General features: G+C 36.5%; 2 protein-coding genes and 1 long non-coding RNA gene across 4 annotated transcripts in view; 1 reads left to right on the top strand and 2 right to left on the bottom strand.

Moving 5' to 3' along the window:
• Positions 1-11,409, top strand: LOC138320544 (photoreceptor-specific nuclear receptor-like). Of its 2 annotated transcripts, none has more exons than XM_069263576.1 (7): positions 1-216; positions 6,253-6,495; positions 8,340-8,454; positions 8,626-8,984; positions 9,114-9,506; positions 9,650-9,820; positions 10,036-11,409. In XM_069263576.1, the coding sequence occupies exons 1-7, from the start codon at positions 183-185 to the stop codon at positions 10,275-10,277; spliced, it is 1,557 nt and encodes a 518-aa protein (XP_069119677.1). In that variant the 5' UTR covers positions 1-182; the 3' UTR covers positions 10,278-11,409. The 2 variants fall into 2 exon arrangements, with proteins under 2 accessions (XP_069119677.1, XP_069119678.1); XM_069263577.1 differs by lacking the exon at positions 1-216 and adding an exon at positions 5,771-6,024.
• A 1,086-nt stretch (positions 11,410-12,495) lies between these two features.
• On the bottom strand, positions 12,496-14,873 carry LOC138320545 (uncharacterized). Its single transcript, XR_011208210.1, has 2 exons — positions 14,262-14,873; positions 12,496-14,026 (listed from the first exon to the last, which is right to left on the bottom strand). It is a non-coding gene; the product is annotated as an uncharacterized lncRNA (long non-coding RNA).
• Positions 14,874-16,980: 2,107 nt separating this feature from the next.
• LOC138320546 (sulfhydryl oxidase 2-like) overlaps positions 16,981-23,351 on the bottom strand; it is a 39,937-nt gene continuing 33,566 nt past the window's right edge. The window contains exon 10 of the mRNA XM_069263578.1: positions 16,981-23,035. Within this exon, the coding sequence (XP_069119679.1) occupies positions 22,311-23,035 (725 nt within the window). The 3' untranslated portion in view covers positions 16,981-22,310. The remainder of the gene's footprint in view (positions 23,036-23,351) is intronic.

The following is a 23,351-nucleotide window of genomic DNA, read 5'->3' on the forward strand; positions in this document are numbered from 1 at the left end:
TGGTCTGACCAATCAGGGGCGAGCTTTTATCATTGTCATTAGTTGCTCAATACGCACGCGATATCGAAGGTGAGAGTATTTTGACAGGCGTTGACTTTCGGAGTCTAACATCTACAAGGGAGGTCTTATCACGACGGTCAAGGAAATCATCATTATTATCATCCACGTCAACGAAACAAGCGATGAGCGCGACTATCGCACCTCAGATACTCCACGGTAAGTCAACTAATTAATTTTCTTTTAACAATTACAACATTTAATTATTTTCTGTTATACTGTTCAGTGTGCTTTTGTTATTAATGATTATTCAGTTGTTCGTATTTTGTGAAATACCATAAAACGCACTGATTTTTTTCTTAATTTCGTCCGATTTCATTAAAACTTGCACAGATATATCGGATGAAAATAATTCATAAAACTTAAGTTATGGAATAAAAATATGATATAGAGCCTAATGTACGTTAAATATTTTTAACATAAATATTGTATACTTTCCTATTTAAACATAGTCGATAAAAATCAAAGTATGATAAATTTACCAGAAGAATAAAGACAAACCTGACTATTTTACAGCTCTATAATCGGTTATTTATGACAAATCCCAAATTCACTTACTGTGTGTTCATAGAGATCTATAACCCGGGCGTATACTTGTGATGAAATACATATTTGGAACGTGCGCGTGCATTTCAGGGGTATGTGAAAAATGTCATTGAAAATAATGTTTTACGGCGTATATCGCACCCCCCCCCCCCCCCAAAAAAAAAAAAATAATAAAAAAAAATCCCATAATGTCATAGAATTTTAATGTGTTACAAGTCATTAGATGCGTTTGTTCGGTATTTATCTGTTAAAAAGATAGTTCAGTTCATGACAAGTGACTTATGTTATAAGTACCGTCATTTTGTGAAGTTTCCGTGACCCTGTAATGCTATGGGCAACTGGGTCGAGAACTCCCTTACTGACCCGATCTCACTGTGACCATGGGATTAGCAAACAGCACGTGCAAAGATCGAAGATCGCGCTTGTATCAAAACTGCATGTACAGGTATTATATAAGCAGTGAACGCACGTGAATGTCCATATTTGAGTCCACGTGAAGTGACGTGAACTACGAGCCTTGTTTTGAGAAGTGGTCAGATGTTTTGTGTATTTATACCCAACATATACATGATATACAAATTATTGATGATTTTATATTATTCTTCTTTGATAGATAAAGGCCATGGTTTATATATACACAGCGTAGAAATTATAAAACGTGTATAGATATGCCTATATGTAAAATTTATCGCCAGAGAAACGTCTCGAAAATATGACACAGTTTTCATTGTTTATCTCCGAAAGTTCTATAGAATAAGTTGATACATCAATGGCGTCTCTCCTTTAGTTTACTTTAAAACAGAATTTAATTCAGCTTTCTTTCTGCTTTAGGTAGGACTCGATATTACGTCATAATAGGACAAGTACAAATGAGCGATTGGTTTTGTTTATTTTCCATCTCTTTAAGTCTCTCTTTAGGTCATCTTTTTAGTGTTATTTGAAACCTTACGCTTATTAAGAATCAAAACCATTAGTTTCGTTACTTCGGAAAAGAAACCCATTGAAATAGCGATCTAGATGTGCTTGACCGCACTGTTTATTTTACATGTGAAATACAAATGAAATAAAATGTATGCTAAATCAAATAGATTTTTAGCGTTTAAAGCAGTTTTAGGATGCCGAAATTGAAGTCAACTGGGACACCTTAGTATGTATATTTCCTGAATTCTGAGAGGCGTAAATAATAGGTAAATAGTTAATACATACATCTGGTTAACTGAAGAAAAAAAAGTCTGTAGTCCAAAAATCATCAATTTTACCCGGAGTGTCACTTGTTACGTAAACAAATAACACGAAAAACACAAACTAACAAATACAGCGAAATCAGAATTATTTGGTTATGCTACATCTGTTTCCCATTTCCCGCATCTTTCGATAACGATTTAATCACTGAGAGCCATTGTATCATATATAATTTACTTATTTAGATTCAATTCATTTTTGAAATTCTGAATACTTTTCTGATGTCAGAACAACGAACGTCCTTTGTTTTAGATGAATTGATCGGCGCAAGAAATATTGTAATAAACCGATGTATATACTTGTCTAGATAAGCTAGCCTTTTCATTTTATGCATAATAATTAATTGACAAACTTTTTAATATCGTTTTTTCATAAGTTTATATACAGTTAGTATAATGACTGGTATATGGATTACATAGTGGGCAGGTGTACCAACTGGCATCTGGCGACATTTGCTCTACCGCTACTTCAGGTAGCCACAGGTAACCAATTGTTTGTCCCCGCTACCTGGCCCGGATTATCTCCCTTAGGTATGTTCAAAAGGGGCGTGTAGTTGTAGTGATATTTGGCCCCTAAAACGGGATTAGCCGTTGATGAGGATCAGAGAGCTATGACACCTGTATATTACCTGTTAATGCCACAGCTGATTACTAAGATAACACTCGACTCACCTGTGTGACGCTCCACCTACAGAGGGACATGTTTTTACGTTTATGTCATTGTACAAACAATTGTGTGGTGTGACATTTTTTATTGTTGTATCTAACGTAGAGAATGTGACCTGACAGATCTGAAAGTTTTCTCCCAAACTTTTGTTTTCACTTTTTTTTTTATAAGGACACGTTTTATTTTCGCAACGACCTATGTAAAAAAACTTTTTTTTTCTTACAAGTTAACTTTACTACTAATTAGGATAATTAGGAACTTTAAACACAATATGGATTTAATATCGGGGTTATTTGATCATAATATGCATCAGAGACATTTTGAAAAGGGAGCAGTTAAGATGATCGGGTCTTTTTCATTAAACATATTGCGGGTCATTTATGGTTAGAATAACGATTCCATTTGTGAAAAATAAACTAATACGTATATGAATGAAATAAATTTATATATATATATATATATCATGACAAAATATTAGTTTTATATTTTAAAATCTTTATCAATTTGAAGTCATTTTTTTACCAAGGCACAAAATAACTAATATTATACAGTAGTGTTATGTCACTGTATTACGTAAAACTTTTGGAGAGAGAAAACATCTCCAGTAATGAATATACAGGTAAGTCGTGTGGACGTTGCTCTGACTGACGTGATCGTTATCTTGTGGTTATACTCTGTACTAACATGCTGGCTCACATATACACCAAGTAGTAATTCCGTGACATCATAAACTTAGTTTAATCATAAGTATGTGAGAAGTTGATTAAATGCATTTAGACGTGTATTAACCCCCGAAATTTCACTCAACATGTCGATGTAACCTGCCGTAACTTTACACTACTGGATTATCACTGGTAATCCACTTGTAATAATACTATAACAATACTGTCTATTGTTTACATGTTGACCAAACACGGACACGCGGCGTGGACTTATTTGTTTACAAAATCGAATGAATATCAATACGCTTCATTAGTGTAGTAAGTCCAGATCAGAAGAATTATCTCCCCTTTAACCCACTGGCGTCCTTAAGTTAAAATCCGTTGACCTCTCGATGCGGCCACTGTTCTGGTGTGGTCATCTGAGCTTATTGATTCGATGACGTATAGTTATGGTCAAGTTTCTTTGCAATATTACATATTATGGGTAGAATTAGTCCGAGCACCAGTGGACACTTGTACAAACATGTATACTAACTATAAGTCTATAGAGATTATATATGTAACATTAGAACTGAAGACACGTTTTCTTTTATTTATCTGACAATATTATTAGAAACCCATTGTAAGATGGTTTTGGTATGATTGTAAAAATATATTTGAAAAAGACCCGTGAAAGTATTACGCATTGTCTTGATTTCAGTTCAAGTTTTTAAAGTCAGTCATTGTTTCCACAATCATCATCATCATTTCTTTTATTCCTCAAAACTGAGATACAAAGATTAAATAGAAGGTAGATATATGCATTTGAAACTATAGTAATTAATACATGTTCAATTGTATATCTATATTATAATGATTCTGGTATTAAATATCAAGTTTTATCAAGATAATATTATAAATTACTAGTAATATACATATATACTTTGTACTATATACTATAAATCCTACAATTCGGTATTAAAGTAATACGTATATGCAAAAGTACAGATACTGTTCAAAACTATGGCAACCATTTGCATTCTTAACTTTAATATGAATTCAATAATCGCAAGTGCAAGTGAAGTCCATTAAGCTTTTTAGGACGTGATCACGTGTGTGTACCTGTAAGTCGGTTATCCTGTATCAGAGGTTGATAATTCCTCAGACTGACCTCTAACCTTGTCTGGTTCCGTATCAGGTTGATCGCTGATCGCACGTGATAAAATACAGTCCAAAGATCACAATACGTCTAACACCTGTAATATATATAATATAAATAGTTTCGTTATTTTAAAATTGAAACTTTAAATAAAAAAAAAAAAGTAAAATAAGACTTATAATGTTTGATTTTTTTCCCAAGTTTCTGACGAATACATTTTAGAGAGTATTTTAATCATGTGTGTCATAGAAAGTATTTGAATATAGAAACCTACATTTTTTTATAATTTTAATTCATAATATTCTCTACAAACGACAGAGAAAATTATATATATGGCAGTCAAATTACAAGATTAAAAAATATTACCTTGATAAAGTGTCACTGATGTCTGAAGTTTTTATCATTTGCATTATTGAAAAGTTTAGAAAACATAACTACAGTATTTGAACACATACATAAAGCTTATCTCATTAGTAAAAAATAATTAGAACAATGTACTACTTTTCATGAAAGGCTGCAAGGCGTAGTAAATTAATTGTGTAATTTGAAATCTATTTAAAACGTGTCTGGACATACTGTACATGTACCATTTGCTGATATTTATTGTAAATCGCTGGTCACTCAATGGGAAAAACTAATTAATTAAACTTTAATTCTATCAAATCGATTAAATAAAATAAAAAGTATTTTCTTTTGATATCTTTATAACAATAACAATATTATATTATTTTCGCAAATAGCAAGATTTACAGAATTCAAGAAAAACCCTTAAAAGATATCCATAAATTAAAAATATTGAAATATATTGAAGATATACAAAGGACATATTCTTTGTGAAACTGGTTGCAAAGAATGAAAATTACATCTGTCATATTTATTGTATAAACAACAGATGATAAGCGGCACAAGTTCTTGTATCACAGGAAACGACAATATCGATTGTCAGAAACATGAAAAAAAAATCGTATCTAAAATCACATAATATTTACCGCGACTGTTTACATCTATATCGTTTTGTTGATGGATGTATCAAGTATGAAAAATATATTATCATATAATGGTAATGTAATGTGTAAACACACTAGGATTATATAATTATTTTGTTTTCTAAAGATTCTAGCGAGCTTATCTTAATAGGGTCAGCTTAATATTGTTTAAAAACATGATCGCCGTACATTTTAATTCCCCCTGCCACTATTCTTGTTGGCTTAGAAACTCGTCCTAATAATCGTGTTCCAATACTCCAATATAAAACGTTTTCTATCCACCATGTTTAATACATTGCCTGCTAATAGGACGATCAACTAATGAAACCCAAACCCTCTCTGTTGTTGATTGGCGCGAAGAAATACAAATGTATCGGCTTACATATTTGTTTAAGATATTTTTAGGTAAATAACAGATCTTGGAATTACTGACAAATTAGCTTTTTAAATATTGATTTTAAGCATACTGCCCATCCCACATACGAACAAAACATCAACAAATAAACAACAACAATGACACTTGTTATCGGCCGAGATGTGCCCGACTGTCTGGTCACGGTTATCTGTGCGATCAAGGCCAACACAAGTCTGTTCAGTATGCCTCATTGGTCACAAACATGACCTCTATAATCCTAAACATTCACGTGGAGTACAGCAGAATGACAACAAGCCTCTCGTCAAAGGAATCGTAAAATCGTAATCATGATCGACATTATTGTAGAACGATGTGAGTTAGTTCATTCTACCAGATATGATTATTTTAATCATCTGGCCATTTTATTGAAATAATTTGCATTTGGCAGTGAACATAGCCTCACTGAGTCCAATTTGGCGCTGTTTCTTATATTGCAGGATAGTGATCCTTTGCCATGGAAATGCGCTTCTTTGCTTAGAAACTAAAACAAGTCAAGTTTCGCAACGAGTTAAATAACTCCAAATTTTGTACTTTCCACAGACCACAGTCCTCCAAGTCGTAAACCGGAAGTGATATGTTTGGTATGTGGTGACAAAGCTTCCGGTAAGCATTATGGCGTCCAGAGTTGTGATGGCTGTCGGGGGTTCTTCAAGCGGAGTATCCGCCGGAATCTGGAGTACGTATGTAAGGAGAATGGTAACTGTGTGGTGGACGTCGCCAGGCGGAACCAGTGCCAGGCATGCCGCTTTAAAAAATGTTTGGACGTCAAGATGAATAAAGATGGTGAGTGTTCTTGATTGATACCTTGAGGATTCAAAGACAGTTCAAACAAATTGAAAACAAGTTCATAACAAAAAGCAAAAAAAAATCAAAGAAGAGTTACAATGTAAGAAGATTCAGTAAGTTTTTAACGATTTTCTGGGACCTTGAGTGTATAGAATTTCTTGGGTTTTGTTTTCAAAGGTTTCATTTTTCAGTGACAATTAAAGCACAACATCAGAAATAACTGCAAATATCGGACATTGAATAGTTAATGTAATATAACACACCTTCAGCCCTTCCAGGTCGGTCTCTCGTATGACTGTTGACTTCTAGCACAGAAAAATAATGTTTTAATTGAATTCGGAAACAGAGAACAATGACATCTGTGACTGTACGTGCAAAAATCGTCGGAGACCAAATCTGATGCTGATTTCTCAAGTCCAAAGCTAACAATTAACACATACAAATTAACAATAGTTGCACTCGAAGTTAGCGGTATACCTGTATTTAGCACCTGGGACTTCCCAGTCGGCCCGGGGACTAGTACTGTAAAAAGGCCAGTCAGGGAGTCGGTTTACTGTATAAACATATCGTCCCGTACCAGCCTCTAATGAGGAACCAGTGAACAAATTTACAGACTTCTCGAAAATAGTTACGGACGTGGCGCGTGCTGGGTCATCTTACATCGGGTCAATAAAGCGCTCAGGGGATCAGGTATTTTAGAGTCAAAGTCGTATCAGATTTGGCGACATGTTATACTTCTAACATATACGGTAATATTTTGCCAAATTCTGTAGTATATTTATCATCTGAGCCGTTATAGTCCGTATTTGTCACGTGAAGTTGACGACCTACTTTTATGATAACTAGGCGGATTAATTTGGAGGAGCCGGACCACGTGACACCTCCTCCAAACGACGGATAAGTGGTCGCGTTCGATCCCTACCCCTCCGCCCACCGTTTTAGTGGTAAGCGGACCCTAATGAGCTAATCCATCAATCACCCCGGGTACTTCATACCTAGGACGAGTATCGACCGCAGCTCCACCTGCTATTCTACCATATCAATTGTCGTTGTCGCGTGCCTGTCGCGAGCTGTGGCATCCAGTCGATGACGAGAGTACACAGATTAGGATGTGAAGGATGACGGAGATGTTTACACGTTATGGAGTGATCGTGGTCTTAATAACATCATTAATCTTTACGGTCTATATACAACAATACAGTGTCCATCATTGACTTTGTGACTTGACGTTGGCAGGACCAGTTGGTGTTTACTCTGAACTAACTCTCCCCGATATGTAACGGTGCTTAGGTACACACACAATCTGTTTCTACATTTGTTTGTTTTTTCTTTATAAAATTGCTCCGCTAATAAGATTCATTTCGGACAGACTATTGTCTTTTTGCCTCGCGTAAGATGCGAATATTTGAAACCTGTTCATGGTTTGTACGTTGCCTGCAAAATTCGGGCGGCAAATGGTTGACAAAGCCACAAACAGACGATTTTCAGACGATTAGCCTTTTCCGTGGCATAGAAAATTACCTCAGAGATTATGAAATACTTGCACAAAGACTGCAATTTATCCGACCTAACTAGACATTTCATGTCAGACTTCAAGTCTGCATGCATGACAACAATTAAAAAGGTATTTAAGGGTGTTGCCGAAGGTCCTTGACCCCTGCGCAATAAACTGTACGATTAAGTTCCCAACTTGCATTCCTTTTGTACAAGAACATATTTGGTTTGAATCCATACACAATTTAACCACATGGAACATCGTTAAGAGCTTTTTCCTGTAGTTGAGCATTCATTTACGTAATTTCTAGTGTTGGCTAACGCTGTACCTTTATTTTCTACTTCAGCTGTTCAGCACGAGAGGGCACCTCGCTGTTACCAGTACAAAAGGGACACGGACGACGCGGAGGATAACAAACCGCACATGTTCCATCGTCTTGGAGAGTTCTTTGAAAGACCAAAGTACGTACATTAATAGAAATACATTGAACGGAAGGTTTGATAGGGATAAGTTATACGTTAACATTGCACAGTATCATCAGTCGCGCGTCCTTTAAATGAGCGTGATATCTTCATTGTTTATTAGATGCCTGATAGTTCCATTGGTTTACATAATATTGATATCTTTTTCAGACAATTTACACCATTCCATCAGTATTCACACACTCCAGTTACCATGACAGCTGATTATGGTCACCCACACACCCCTAACCACGGTTTTACCCCTGTTCCGCTACACATCACTGACCACAGATTACCAGGAATGTTCATCCCCAGCATGATCCCTAACGCCAATCTAACAGTCCGCTACAGCGGTGGAACCAGTGACGGCGGAAGTAGTGCTTCATCCAGCAATTCACCTCTTTCAAACGAAGACTTCAACCGGAACTGCAGTCGTTCACCGTCCCCATTACATAACGGAAATGACCGAATATCACCGGAAAGTAACGGACGTATAACGCCCCAGAACGACATTATCAAAGGCGAAAAAGGTAAATGACTGAACATTTATTAGAAACCTTATTGTCAATTTGTGCATCCATATCCAATGTGCATGTAGTATTTCCGACAAAAGTTTTATAGTTCCGAGTTATAAATGTTCTCCTCTCTGAATATTGCAGAAGAATCATTGACCAACAAGAGCTGCGATAGTCCCAGAGTTTCCTCGACTGTTATGACGTCACCGCCGCAAACGACTAAAGTACATCCCATTGTTATACCTGGCGTCTACGGAACAAGTTTAGGCTCAGATGGATCCAGATTTCCTGTTACGAACCAATCTCCATTCTTCCCTCGTTTTCCTGATTCAAATGTTTCAACCAACAACATCAACTCCAACACAGAAAATCTGTTCGAGACGGCGGCTAGATTACTGTTTATGTCAGTAAAATGGGCTAGGAACATCCCGTCATTCCTCCAACTTCCTTTTCGAGACCAGGCCATATTATTGGAGGAATCCTGGAGCGAATTATTCGTCCTTAGTGCTGCTCAATGGTCTCTTCCAATTGACGTTGGTAAGCAAACAAATTCTTTCAACGATGAATTTTCAACTCTTCTGGAGAGATTCTGCATAATAATTAGCCCATAATGTCGCTTTAAAGTAGTGATTGTACAGTACATAAACAGTTGTCCTAATTTTGGTAATGTTTATTTGTAGCCACTCTTCTGGCACCCGGCTCACTGCACCTCGACCCACAGATTGGAGAGAAGCATGCTATAATGGCCGCCAACCTTCGGATACTTAATGACGTCATTGCTCGTCTGAATTCACTGAGAGTCGATTCCACAGAGTACGCATGCCTAAAGGCACTTGTTCTCTTCAAATCAGGTACATGTTCAACAAAGTAACTATTCCAATTGTTAAAATTGTTACTGTTTTTGGTGTTCTTCTTTCATTGCCGTTTCCGTTTTTGTCGTTCTTGCTCCTCTTGTCCTTTATTTCAAATGTTTTAGATGACATATTAATACTTTGCACCAAAACCTTTGCTCACTTGAATGTAAGTAATTAAACATTCTATCATCTATACGATTGGTTGTTTTCAGAGTCACGTGGATTGCGAGACTACATGCACGTGGACACTTTGCAGGACCAGGCTCAACTCATGCTTCACGAGTACACCGCTACACACCAACCAAACAACAAAGTTCGATTCGGAAAACTTCTTCTCATGCTTCCGGCCCTGCGCACAGTCAATGCTCGCGCACTCGAAGACGTATTCTTCCGCAGGACAATAGGAAACGTACCAATTGAGAGACTGCTATGCGACATGTTCAAATCAAGTTAATCTAGTATTGGAAAGTATTAATCGGCATCACATGAAATGTGAACTGAGCGTCGGTATGAAATGTCGGCAAAGCTAACGATATATTATCCTATATTTAACTGTGTTTCAGAAACAACTCATTTTCATGTTAGTTTTAAACATAAACATGAATTGAACTGATGATCTCGAATTATTTAAAGATTAATATATTTAGTGGATTTGTTACATAATGTACAGATGTATATATGGACAAGTGTACAGGAAAAGCGTGTGTTGACATTTGTATATACGATTTATTGTGCATTTTAGTAGATTGCTCGAATTTGCTGCGATAATTGTTAAACATAATCGCGTGTGCATGATTTTGAAGAATAGAATCTCGCACGATTGCAGTTTACAGCTCTTTCAGTGGACATAACGTTTTCCGTTCGTTTGTTTTGTAGCTGTAAAAGATTCTTGTTTTTTTTTGGGGGGGGGGGGGAGGCAAAACTGAAGAGTCGGAGTTTGTTTTATGATTGGAATCAAATCGCACAAATGCGGTTTTTTTTTTGGCCAACATATAATTGTAACAACGTTTTCATGCCCAGTCTATCGTTAAACGGAACATATTCTCATAAAGTAGTTCCTTTTTATAAAAAATGCCGATTTCTTCCATGTCATATTTTACGTTCAACATGTACACGTACTTGAGATTATGCTACCAACACCCGTCATTATTCTGTCAGCTGACTTCCAGAGACTGTACGGTATCTGGCTAATCAAAATCGTGTTTTATTTCATCGCCATGTAAATAAATACATGTACAATTTGTTCATCATATTTTTGTAAGTTGATATTTAGTTGATGTTACATCCTATCCAATGTTTTTTTTATGAAATCCTCGATGTCTTTCCTTTATTTCCAATATCTTACTCTTCCTCCCTGTCTTTTATCATAACATGACGTCATTTAATTATTGACCAATCATGTCTGTCCTTACATGACGTCATTTACCTATTGACCAATCATGTCTGGTTTTTTCTTTTCCCTCTCATTTCAGTATGTCAGTGCCAAACAAAATTTACTATATTTAGTATTTTTTATAATTTGTTGAACTATGAATGATTTTTTGTTCAATACGATATACACACGATTCTAGTGCAATAAAAAACATTTACGCTAATATTGCTTTTTTGTTTTGTTTTAAGATGAATGGAAAATAAGGCATTGCATTTAATGTCTTGCTAGTTGAACTGGGAAAATAAACTCGTGTTCCCAACGTTTCAAAAAAGAAATTATTTTCCCCTTTTCCTCGTTCGGACAAAAACCATTGAAACTTTTGTATTTATTTTACCATGTGAAACGATGATAATAGCAGAAAAGCATCGCATACCGTTCAAGGTGATGTAACTACACAATAGTTTAGCCAAGATATCCTGAACAGTTTACAAATAATAACGACATAGAGTTGTAATAGACCTTATATACATGCTTTATTTGAACTGAAGATATTTTTAGAATATTGTCCTTGAGACAGGATATGACCAACAACAATTTACAACCAACCGTATACAACTAAAGTGTTTATTGTTGTTCTTTCTAACCATTTTGCTGTAGTGTGAATTTCCAGTCTTAGGACTAGTTAGCTGCAATATTGTAGCTCAAAAGACTTATAGACAGAAAATGGTGTCGTCTTTAGAGCTATAATTGGTGCCTATTACCGCTAATGGAGCAAATTAGTGATATGCAAACCATTATTAATCATTTGTTTGTGTTTTATCGTACTTGTTTGGTATCGCTTACCTACTAGGCAATAAAACTTAACCACATAAAATATCAAATTCTCATCGAGGCATCGTTTTTTTTACATATTACATATGAAGATCTTTCTGAAGGGAATTTATACGGCGTGTCTTTGACGTCTTGTGAGCTGTACGGTAGATATTAAGAATGGTAGTTATGTTTGTTTTGGACAAAAATAATATGTAAATGCATGTATACGCATAAAATAGTCGGAAACCTACAAAAAAGTATGACAAACTATGCCCGAGTGATTTTCGGAGGCAGTGCTCCACTACGACACATAGGGACCAATTCGTACCCGGCCGAAAGGTATAGTAGGCCGGGTACGTATATTCGGTTTAAGGAATAGTAAGAAATAATGTGAACATTCAAATGCAAAACGTTTTTTCTATAAAAGAAGATTGATATCTACGTCTATCTAAGTCTCGGTCAATAATATAAACAAGAAAGACGTGTATGTAGCTTAGATCAACTTTATTGCTTTTGTTTGAGCTTAAATCCAGAGCCAATAAATAATAGGAATAAAAACGTATTTCTGTCATCAGAAATCTACAAATCATAATTCTTTTGTCAATATAACTCCTAAAGCTACAGCAGTATTTTTATATGTCGTTTTATAACCATCATCTGACCAAGGAGGGTACATTCCCTTGTTCTAACTACCACTGGCATGTCACCACGTGGCAATAGAAGAATTAACACGACAGGTTTGGATTGGTTTGGTGATCGCGTCAAACCAATCACAGGAACCTCTAGCTCTGTGTAGAGTTTGGTAGGTCATAGTTTTACCACTATAATGGTCAGTACACAGCACAGGGATAGAAGTATATAAAACAAAGTCCAGACTTTGACCTATTATATAAACATTTTCGTCCTCCCATCTTGTACTCGAGTAGGACATGTCTGAAAATAAACTTCATGAAATCCACATACACCGGTATCATATTACAGTATGTAGCCGTAAAGGTTTTATGCCCGAACTTTTTTTTCGTGTAAAATCTTTGGTATTCCATTCAATTAATGTCTTTTTAGGGTAATGGTTGATTAGCCTTAGAATAAAGATTAAATATAGGAAACTTAAAGCTTCTAAAATTACAAGTTGTACCGTGGTATTTGCACGAAAGGCATTTTTAAAAGGTTTGTATTGTTTTGGAATTATATTAATATATAATTTTACTTCATCAGAAGTTTGATATTAAACAAACATTTCATAACCAGCAATTTCATTCAAATGATATATAGCCGCTTCTCTGAAACGTACGAAAGCATAGAGGACAATTATTTACGCATTTACCATATTACGGCGGAAAATAATTTTTAAAATGTAAACATGATATACATAAATAACATTGTACATCTGTTTATAACAGGTAATTAAAGGTGAAACTGATGTCACTTGCTCTACAAATAGAATGACATCAATTTGGTGATCATGATTAACAACTATGTATGGAGGACATCAAAAGGTAGTATAATAGCCGGTACCATGAACGTGTAATTTACAATAAATTCAGACAGAACATGTCAATGTGAAGGAATCTAGGCCACATCACAAAGTAAGGATATATAGCCTAGCTCTCTACTATATCAAATATAGATCTTTAGATTACTGGGGTCAGACGTCCAAACCCTACACTGTAAGGATAGAGTAACGATCTGTATAATAATCTGACAGGAGTCAGACCTCCAAAACCTACACTGTAAGGATGGAGTTACGATGTAATAATGTGACTGGAGTCAGACGTCCAAAACCTACACTGTAAGGATGGAGTTACGATGTAATAATCTGACTGGAGTCAGACGTCCAAAACCTACACTATAAGGATGGAGTTACGATGTAATAATCTGACAGGAGACAGACGTCCAAAACCTACACTGTAAGGATGGAGTTACGATGTAATAATCTGACTGGAGTCAGACGTCCAAAACCTACACTATAAGGATGGAGTTACGATGTAATAATCTGACAGGAGACAGACGTCCAAAACCTACACTGTAAGGATGGAGTTACGATGTAATAATCTGAGTCAGACGTCCAAAACCTACACTGTAAGGATGGTGTTACGATGTAATAATCTGACAGGAGTCAGACGTCCAAACCCTACACTGTAAGGATGGTGTTACGATCTGTATAATAATCGGACTGGAGTCAGACCTCCAAAACCTACACTGTAAGGATGGAGTTACGATGTAATAATGTGACTGGAGTCAGACGTCCAAAACCTACACTGTAAGGATGGAGTTACGATGTAATAATCTGACTGGAGTCAGACGTCCAAAACCTACACTATAAGGATGGAGTTACGATGTAATAATCTGACAGGAGTCAGACGTCCAAAACCTACACTGTAAGGATGGAGTTACGATGTAATAATCTGACAGGAGTCAGACGTCCAAAACCTACACTGTAAGGATGGTGTTACGATGTAATAATCTGACAGGAGTCAGACGTCCAAACCCTACACTGTAAGGATGGTGTTACGATCTGTATAATAATCGGACTGGGGCCAGACCTCCAAAACCTACACTGTAAGGATGGTGTTACGATGTAATAATCTGACTGGAGTCAGACGTCCAAAACCTACACTGTAAGGATGGAGTTACGATGTAATAATCTGACAGGAGTCAGACGTCCAAAACCTACACTGTAAGGATGGAGTTACGATGTAATAATCTGACAGGAGTCAGACGTCCAAAACCTACACTGTAAGGATGGTGTTACGATGTAATAATCTGACTGGAGTCAGACGTCCAAAACCTACACTGTAAGGATGGAGTTACGATGTAATAATCTGACAGGAGTCAGACGTCCAAAACCTACACTATAAGGATGGAGTTACGATGTAATAATCTGACGGACAGACGTCCAAAACCTACACTGTAAGGATGGAGTTACGATGTAATAATCTGACTGGAGTCAGACGTCCAAAACCTACACTTAAGGATGGAGTTACGATGTAATAATCTGACAGGAGCAGACGTCCAAAACCTACACTGTAAGGATGGAGTTACGATGTAATAATCTGACAGGAGTCAGACGTCCAAAACCTACACTGTAAGGATGGAGTTACGATGTAATAATCTGACAGGAGTCAGACGTCCAAACCCTACACTGTAAGGATGGTGTTACGATCTGTATAATAATCGGACTGGAGTCAGACCTCCAAAACCTACACTGTAAGGATAGAGTTACGATGTAATAATGTGACTGGAGTCAGACGTCCAAAACCTACACTGTAAGGATGGTGTTACGATGTAATAATCTGACTGGAGTCAGACGTCCAAAACCTACACTATAAGGATGGAGTTACGATGTAATAATCTGACAGGAGACAGACGTCCAAAACCTACACTGTAAGGATGGAGTTACGATGTAATAATCTGACAGGAGTCAGACGTCCAAAACCTACACTGTAAGGATGGTGTTACGATGTAATAATCTGACAGGAGTCAGACGTCCAAACCCTACACTGTAAGGATGGTGTTACGATCTGTATAATAATCGGACTGGAGTCAGACCTCCAAAACCTACACTGTAAGGATGGAGTTACGATGTAATAATGTGACTGGAGTCAGACGTCCAAAACCTACACTGTAAGGATGGAGTTACGATGTAATAATGTGACTGGAGTCGGACCTCCAAAACCTACACTGTAAGAATGGAGTTACGATGTAATAATTCTGATCAGGAGTCAGACGTCCAAAACCTACACTGTAAGGATGGTGTTACGATGTAATAAATCTGACTGGAGTCAGACGTCCAAAACCTACACTATAAGGATGGAGTTACGATGTAATAATCTGACAGGAGACAGACGTCCAAAACCTACACTGTAAGGATGGAGTTACGATGTAATAATCTGACAGGAGTCAGACGTCCAAAACCTACACTGTAAGGATGGTGTTACGATGTAATAATCTGACAGGAGTCAGACGTCCAAACCCTACACTGTAAGGATGGTGTTACGATCTGTATAATAATCGGACTGGAGTCAGACCTCCAAAACCTACACTGTAAGGATGGAGTTACGATGTAATAATGTGACTGGAGTCAGACGTCCAAAACCTACACTGTAAGGATGGAGTTACGATGTAATAATCTGACTGGAGTCAGACGTCCAAAACCTACACTATAAGGATGGAGTTACGATGTAATAATCTGACAGGAGTCAGACGTCCAAAACCTACACTGTAAGGATGGAGTTACGATGTAATAATCTGACAGGAGTCAGACGTCCAAAACCTACACTGTAAGGATGGTGTTACGATGTAATAATCTGACAGGAGTCAGACGTCCAAACCCTACACTGTAAGGATGGTGTTACGATCTGTATAATAATCGGACTGGGGCCAGACCTCCAAAACCTACACTGTAAGGATGGTGTTACGATGTAATAATCTGACTGGAGTCAGACGTCCAAAACCTACACTGTAAGGATGGAGTTACGATGTAATAATCTGACAGGAGTCAGACGTCCAAAACCTACACTGTAAGGATGGAGTTACGATGTAATAATCTGACAGGAGTCAGACGTCCAAAACCTACACTGTAAGGATGGTGTTACGATGTAATAATCTGACAGGAGTCAGACGTCCAAAACCTACACTGTAAGGATGGTGTTACGATCTGTATAATAATCTGACTGGAGTCAGACGTCCAAAACCTACACTGTAAGGATGGTGTTACGATGTAATAATCTGACTGGAGTCAGACGTCCAAAACCTACACTGTAAGGATGGTGTTACGATGTAATAATCTGACTGGAGTCAGACGTCCAAAACCTACACTGTAAGGATGGAGTTACGATGTAATAATCTGACTGGAGTCAGACGTCCAAAACCTACACTGTAAGGATGGAGTTACGATGTAATAATCTGACGGGCAGACTCCAAAACCTACCTGTAAGGATGGAGTTACGATGTAATAATCTGACAGGAGTCAGACGTCCAAAACCTACACTGTAAGGATGGAGTTACGATTTAATAATGTGACTGGAGTCGGACTTCCAAAACCTACACTGTAAGAATGGAGTTACGATGTAATAATCTGACAGGAGTCAGACGTCCAAAACCTACACTGTAAGGATGGTGTTACGATGTAATAATCTGACTGGAGTCAGACGTCCAAAACCTACACTATAAGGATGGAGTTACGATGTAATAATCTGACAGGAGACAGACGTCCAAAACCTACACTGTAAGGATGGAGTTACGATGTAATAATCTGACAGGAGTCAGACGTCCAAAACCTACACTGTAAGGATGGTGTTACGATGTAATAATCTGACAGGAGTCAGACGTCCAAACCCTACACTGTAAGGATGGTGTTACGATCTGTATAATAATCGGACTGGAGTCAGACCTCCAAAACCTACACTGTAAGGATGGAGTTACGATGTAATAATGTGACTGGAGTCAGACGTCCAAAACCTACACTGTAAGGATGGAGTTACGATGTAATAATCTGACTGGAGTCAGACGTCCAAAACCTACACTATAAGGATGGAGTTACGATGTAATAATCTGACAGGAGTCAGACGTCCAAAACCTACACTGTAAGGATGGAGTTACGATGTAATAATCTGACAGGAGTCAGACGTCCAAAACCTACACTGTAAGGATGGTGTTACGATGTAATAATCTGACAGGAGTCAGACGTCCAAACCCTACACTGTAAGGATGGTGTTACGATCTGTATAATAATCGGACTGGGGCCAGACCTCCAAAACCTACACTGTAAGGATGGTGTTACGATGTAATAATCTGACTGGAGTCAGACGTCCAAAACCTACACTGTAAGGATGGAGTTACGATGTAATAATCTGACAGGAGTCAGACGTCCAAAACCTACACTGTAAGGATGGAGTTACGATGTAATAATCTGACAGGAGTCAGACGTCCAAAACCTACACTATAAGGATGGTGTTACGATGTAATAATTTGACAGGAGTCAGACGTCCAAAACCTACACTGTAAGGATGGTGTTACGATGTAATAATCTGACAGGAGTCAGACGTCCAAAACCTACACTGTAAGGATGGTGTTACGATCTGTATAATAATCTGACTGGAGTCAGACGTCCAAAACCTACACTGTAAGGATGGTGTTACGATGTAATAATCTGACAGGAGTCAGACGTCCAAAACCTACACTGTAAGGATGGTGTTACGATGTAATAATCTGACTGGAGTCAGACGTCCAAAACCTACACTGTAAGGATGGAGTTACGATGTAATAATCTGACTGGGGCCAGACCTCCAAAACCTACACTGTAAGGATGGAGTTACGATGTAATAATCTGACAGGAGTCAGACGTCCAAAACCTACACTGTAAGGATGGAGTTACGATGTAATAATCTGACTGGGGCCAGACCTCCAAAACCTACACTGTAAGGATGGAGTTACGATGTAATAATCTGACTGGGGCCAGACCTCCAAAACCTACACTGTAAGGATGGAGTTACGATGTAATAATCTGACTGGGGCCAGACCTCCAAAACCTACACTGTAAGGATGGAGTTACGATGTAATAATCTGACTGGAGTCAGACGTCCAAAACCTACACTGTAAGGATGGAGTTACGATGTAATAATCTGACTGGAGTCAGACGTCCAAAACCTACACTGTAAGGATGGAGTTACGATTTGTATAATAATCGACTGGGGTCATACTTCAAAACCTACACTGTAAGGATGGAGTAACGATTTGTATAATAATCCGACTGGGGTCATACTTCAAAACCTACACTGTAAGGATGGAGTTACGATACAAAAATCTGACAAAGAATGGAAGTAGCATATCATGGACATATATATAAGTACTCCTGGTACAAAATGAAGGCGCCCATAACAAAAATCAGGGTATATTCGGTAATAATACCACCCCCCTCCCCCCCATTAAAATCTTCTATATCTAGGGTAAGTGGGGTTATTGCCAATAGAATATGGAAGATTCTGCTATACATCCTTGATCAAGTATTTGTGGTCCCATGCGTGGTGAAAATATTTCAATATGTTACATATAACAAAAACAATCTAAACATAAGATTTGGAACAACACAGTGACAAACAAATCAAAATCGTTGATATGTCTGAATAGTAACTGATAGACAGCAGTAATAGATGAAGTGAACAAGGTGGGCAGAAGATAAAGTTAAACAACTTGACGACAACTTAATATCACGTTTTCATGCCAGATGATATTTTCATGGAGTGTTAATTTGAAATGATTTTACTATTGACAGATCAAAGGCTCTGTTATAGAATAGAAGAATCTTTTTCAGACAAGTTATTTTTACACTTCTCACTAATTTAACTGCTCTCAATAAATATGCGATATTTAACTGCACACCAAAATAGGCGGGTTTTTAGTAATACACAGTATATAAACCACTTAAAAATTTATAAATCATTGGAACTTTTTTCTAAGTACATGTAATCCCAGTAAAACATCAAACCTGATTCTCTCAGGTTACATTGGGCATAAACAAATGAAATAATGATAATCATATTCAGACAAAAATAGACTTGTTTGTCTTATCACAGACTTGTGGCACTATAGATATACAGACACCTCTATGTATATATGTATAATGCTGACACAGTATTACACATATAGAGGTACTGTATATCAATAGAGCCAAAAGCCTGTGATCTGATCAAAATGATTAAAACATAGTAGGATTTTGATCAAAGCCATTTGTGACCACACAATTAATTAGGACTAGTAACAGCATTCCAGCAAAGTTTGATTTTGATGATGAAATTAAAAATTGTAACATATTTACACAATGCAACAACAGCAGAACAAAGCCTTACATACTATTTTATATCCACAGGAATTTGATATAAACAGGCATGTTCACCTAGTATCATAAAGCATGTGCTTTTTTTGCGTATATTATTTTCTTAATATTGACAGAATATCAGATTCCTGTGGTATATCTTGTGTTTTTCTAAAGATAATGTACAAGCATTTAAATGTAACAAGTGTTCAGACCAAGTGACTTTTCAATCATTGGCAAATCATAAAAAGACAGATTTGGCAGTTGTTTATTTCTATGCAGAAGTGTATGTGTCCTACTAAACATTGACAGCTAGGATAATGAAACAATCTATAGACTTAAGTTTTGGCTCAGCCAATCAAAAATTATGTACCATGGAGGTAAGTGTTTGCATATGTCATCTGTGATTGGCTAAATGTTCAAGTCCTAAGTTAAGAATGTTTTAGTAAAATTGTTTTGTGACCTTGGAGCCACATATTTGGAATGCTATTTATAATTAGTTGTTAAATTTCACGACTTATTGTTTGAAACTTTATTCACAGTGGTTTGTTTCCTCGAATTATCCCTGTAGCTGTTAAAAGCGTCATTCACTTTTTCTGTGAAACTGATGTTAAAACATCATTGAACTTGAATGAATCTAGCTATATATAGACAGTAATGAAGCATCATTGAAATAGTGACCCTTTACCATATGTAACTCGATTTAAGCACATAAATGTATTCACAAACTATCCCTTCTGATATATCAGAGTTACTTCCCTTTGTTTGACAAATAAAGGGAAGTAACTCTGATTGATCTGAGTAGAATGGTGATTCATTATAACGATACATTCACACAACCATAACATCATTATTACAGACATTCACATTAGTAATCATTGTAAAATACACCATTTAAACAGGATACTTTTACTCCTTGATCAGTCAGAGGGCTGTGAAAGAATGGTATATTTATCAGGTATTGTCATATTACGAATTAAACAATTTAAAATAGACTAGTTTATTTTGAAAGCTGAGAAAGTAAGGTGGAGTAAAAATATCACAATTCTCTGAGAATATATCACATACTTAATTAATGGCACAAATAAAAGCAAAGTAACACAACCCCAGAATAGAGGTGCATGTACACAAAATCTCAAACACAGAGTTAAGCAATGAGAATTGGAATGTAACAAAATGTGGTAAATGAAATTGATATTATTTTTAACGAGATTCATCTGCCTTCATTGTGTAGATGTTAGATGACTTGTTAACAGCGACCTCATATTGTCACACCATACGCAGTGTTTGGGGTACAATAAAACAGTTGATGATGGAATGGTCAAACAAAAGGCCCACCTGGTTACCATATGATTGTACTGCAGACTAGTTAGTGGCAAGTTTTATCTAAAAAAATCTTGCAAACAATTAATCCTGAACTTTGACTATGTGATATTTAACTTTAGTAAGATCACTTTTACATATTAGTGATAAAATGCTATCCAGTAAGATATATATTACATATTTAGAAAACAAGGATTCTTTTTAAAACAGCAGCTACATACCTTTGGTTAATGCACTCCTAACATTTAAAATCTAAAACGCCAACATCACCTATTCATCTTTTCTTGACATGTAAACTAGGACTGTAGCCTAAGCAACAGCCATCATACCTTCTTTTACCAATAAAATATCTAAAAATTAAAAGTATGTCATGTAAAGCAAACTTCACTGAAATTGTGCATTTTTTAAAAGTTGATCGTGTGCAGAAAAACACAGAAAAGACATAAAATAAAATAAGTATAAAGCCAACACTTATTAAAGCTTTCAAATAGCACTAAATTTTGTTTCATCAACAATAAATCTTTAAAGCTTCTGGAGCAATCAAATTAATATCTGTATCACTAAGTATGGCACAAAGTATTTTGTTATGAAGCTCAAATCACTGTAAAAACCTATCCCGAGTTTCCCTGTATGTTTAGGTCTGGTGGTCGGAAATAGGAAGCAAAGATAACTATATCTAGCTACTACGTACTGTCAACAAACTCGTTTTTGTGGTGATTTAATTCACATTTTGATGCGTAAAAAGTTTTCGATGACAATTTAATTTTGTGATCTGGATTTTCAATGTTCCATTTCACCTTGTTTTAAATAGCCATGAACTACCCAACTTTAAAAGCACACAGAAACTGGCCTGAGTTGGTTAACAGTATAAATGTATTCTCCTTTCCCAACATGTATTTGCACTGAAAAACATGAAATTTTCATGGGTACGTTCTCTAGTGGTTTGTAACTTCATAATTATTTGGTGGTTAGAAATATTCGTGATACAAATTTGTAACGATGATTCTACTAATGTAATTAATACATTTCACAGCTTTTATACTTGTGGTTCCATAGCTTTTTGTTTTTTAGATTAATAGCCCATCAACTGCCATATCAATTAAATATATAGGGCCAAAATAACGAAATCTCTACACAACGAAGCTTTTATGTTATACAGTGTATTGTTAACGTGGAAGTTTAAATCGGCACTTCTTGACAGCGAAGTGATAGTAGAGTATAAGGACTATCAGTGTACACATAACATAAAACACTACACACATTCCTAAGTCTATGTGACTGAATCCAAACGAAGATTTTATACTTTTCTCATTAACTATGGACTCGTTTATATCATACTTTTTGTTAAGTTTAACTTTCTGTCTATTATCTTGTAAAAAGGCTGATTCTTTATTTTGCTGTTTTGCTTTCTTTTTTGACTCTCGTAAACTCCATATTTTTTCGATATCTTTTTTCCTTTGTTGTCTCTCCCACCAATCCATGTAGTTTCTATTTTTATCAGACGCAGAATCCTCTATATTCTCATTTTCATTATCGTCTTCAATGCTAATAATATTATTCTTTGAATAAAATTCAGTTAAAAATTTTAAAACTTCAGGTCTATTCCAGCTATGTCGAGCAGACGAGCCTTTGTGACATTGCTGACAAGTCTCCTCCGAGGGAAACTGGACCTTCGGATGACGAGGGTCGGTAGAAAAGTCTGATTTTAGTCTCTCGTTCGCACTATTGTGTTTCTCCCACAGCCAAAGCACAGAGTCGCTCGAGTTCTTCACCTCGCTGTCCACGCTCTGGGCCATTTTAAGAAAATGTTTTGTACAATCTGAGCAGCCAAAGAAATGTTCAATGTATCCAGTTATGGCATGAAGTACACTTGTAGAGTTAAAACGTTTATCTGAAATAAGAGTATTAGTAATGATCAGTGTAAAACCACAATACAGCCAAATATACACTACTAATCCTACCATATTACATGTTTATTTATACGTTATTCCTCAGACAAATTTTCAGACAAGACTGCTTTTAGAATCATCTATCATGAAGAATGATTTTTTTTTCCAGAAAAATTAACATGTAATTATACAAATACATATGCAATTGTAAGAACTTGTTCTTGGCAAGAAATAGTGGCCAGACAGTATCTGCAACATTGACACAAACTTTGGATATTTGTAGTTCAAATATTATAGAGATTCAGCACAATGATGCGA

Source organism: Argopecten irradians, chromosome 4 (genome assembly GCF_041381155.1).
Source record: "Argopecten irradians isolate NY chromosome 4, Ai_NY, whole genome shotgun sequence".
Taxonomy (NCBI): Eukaryota; Metazoa; Mollusca; class Bivalvia; order Pectinida; family Pectinidae; genus Argopecten; species Argopecten irradians.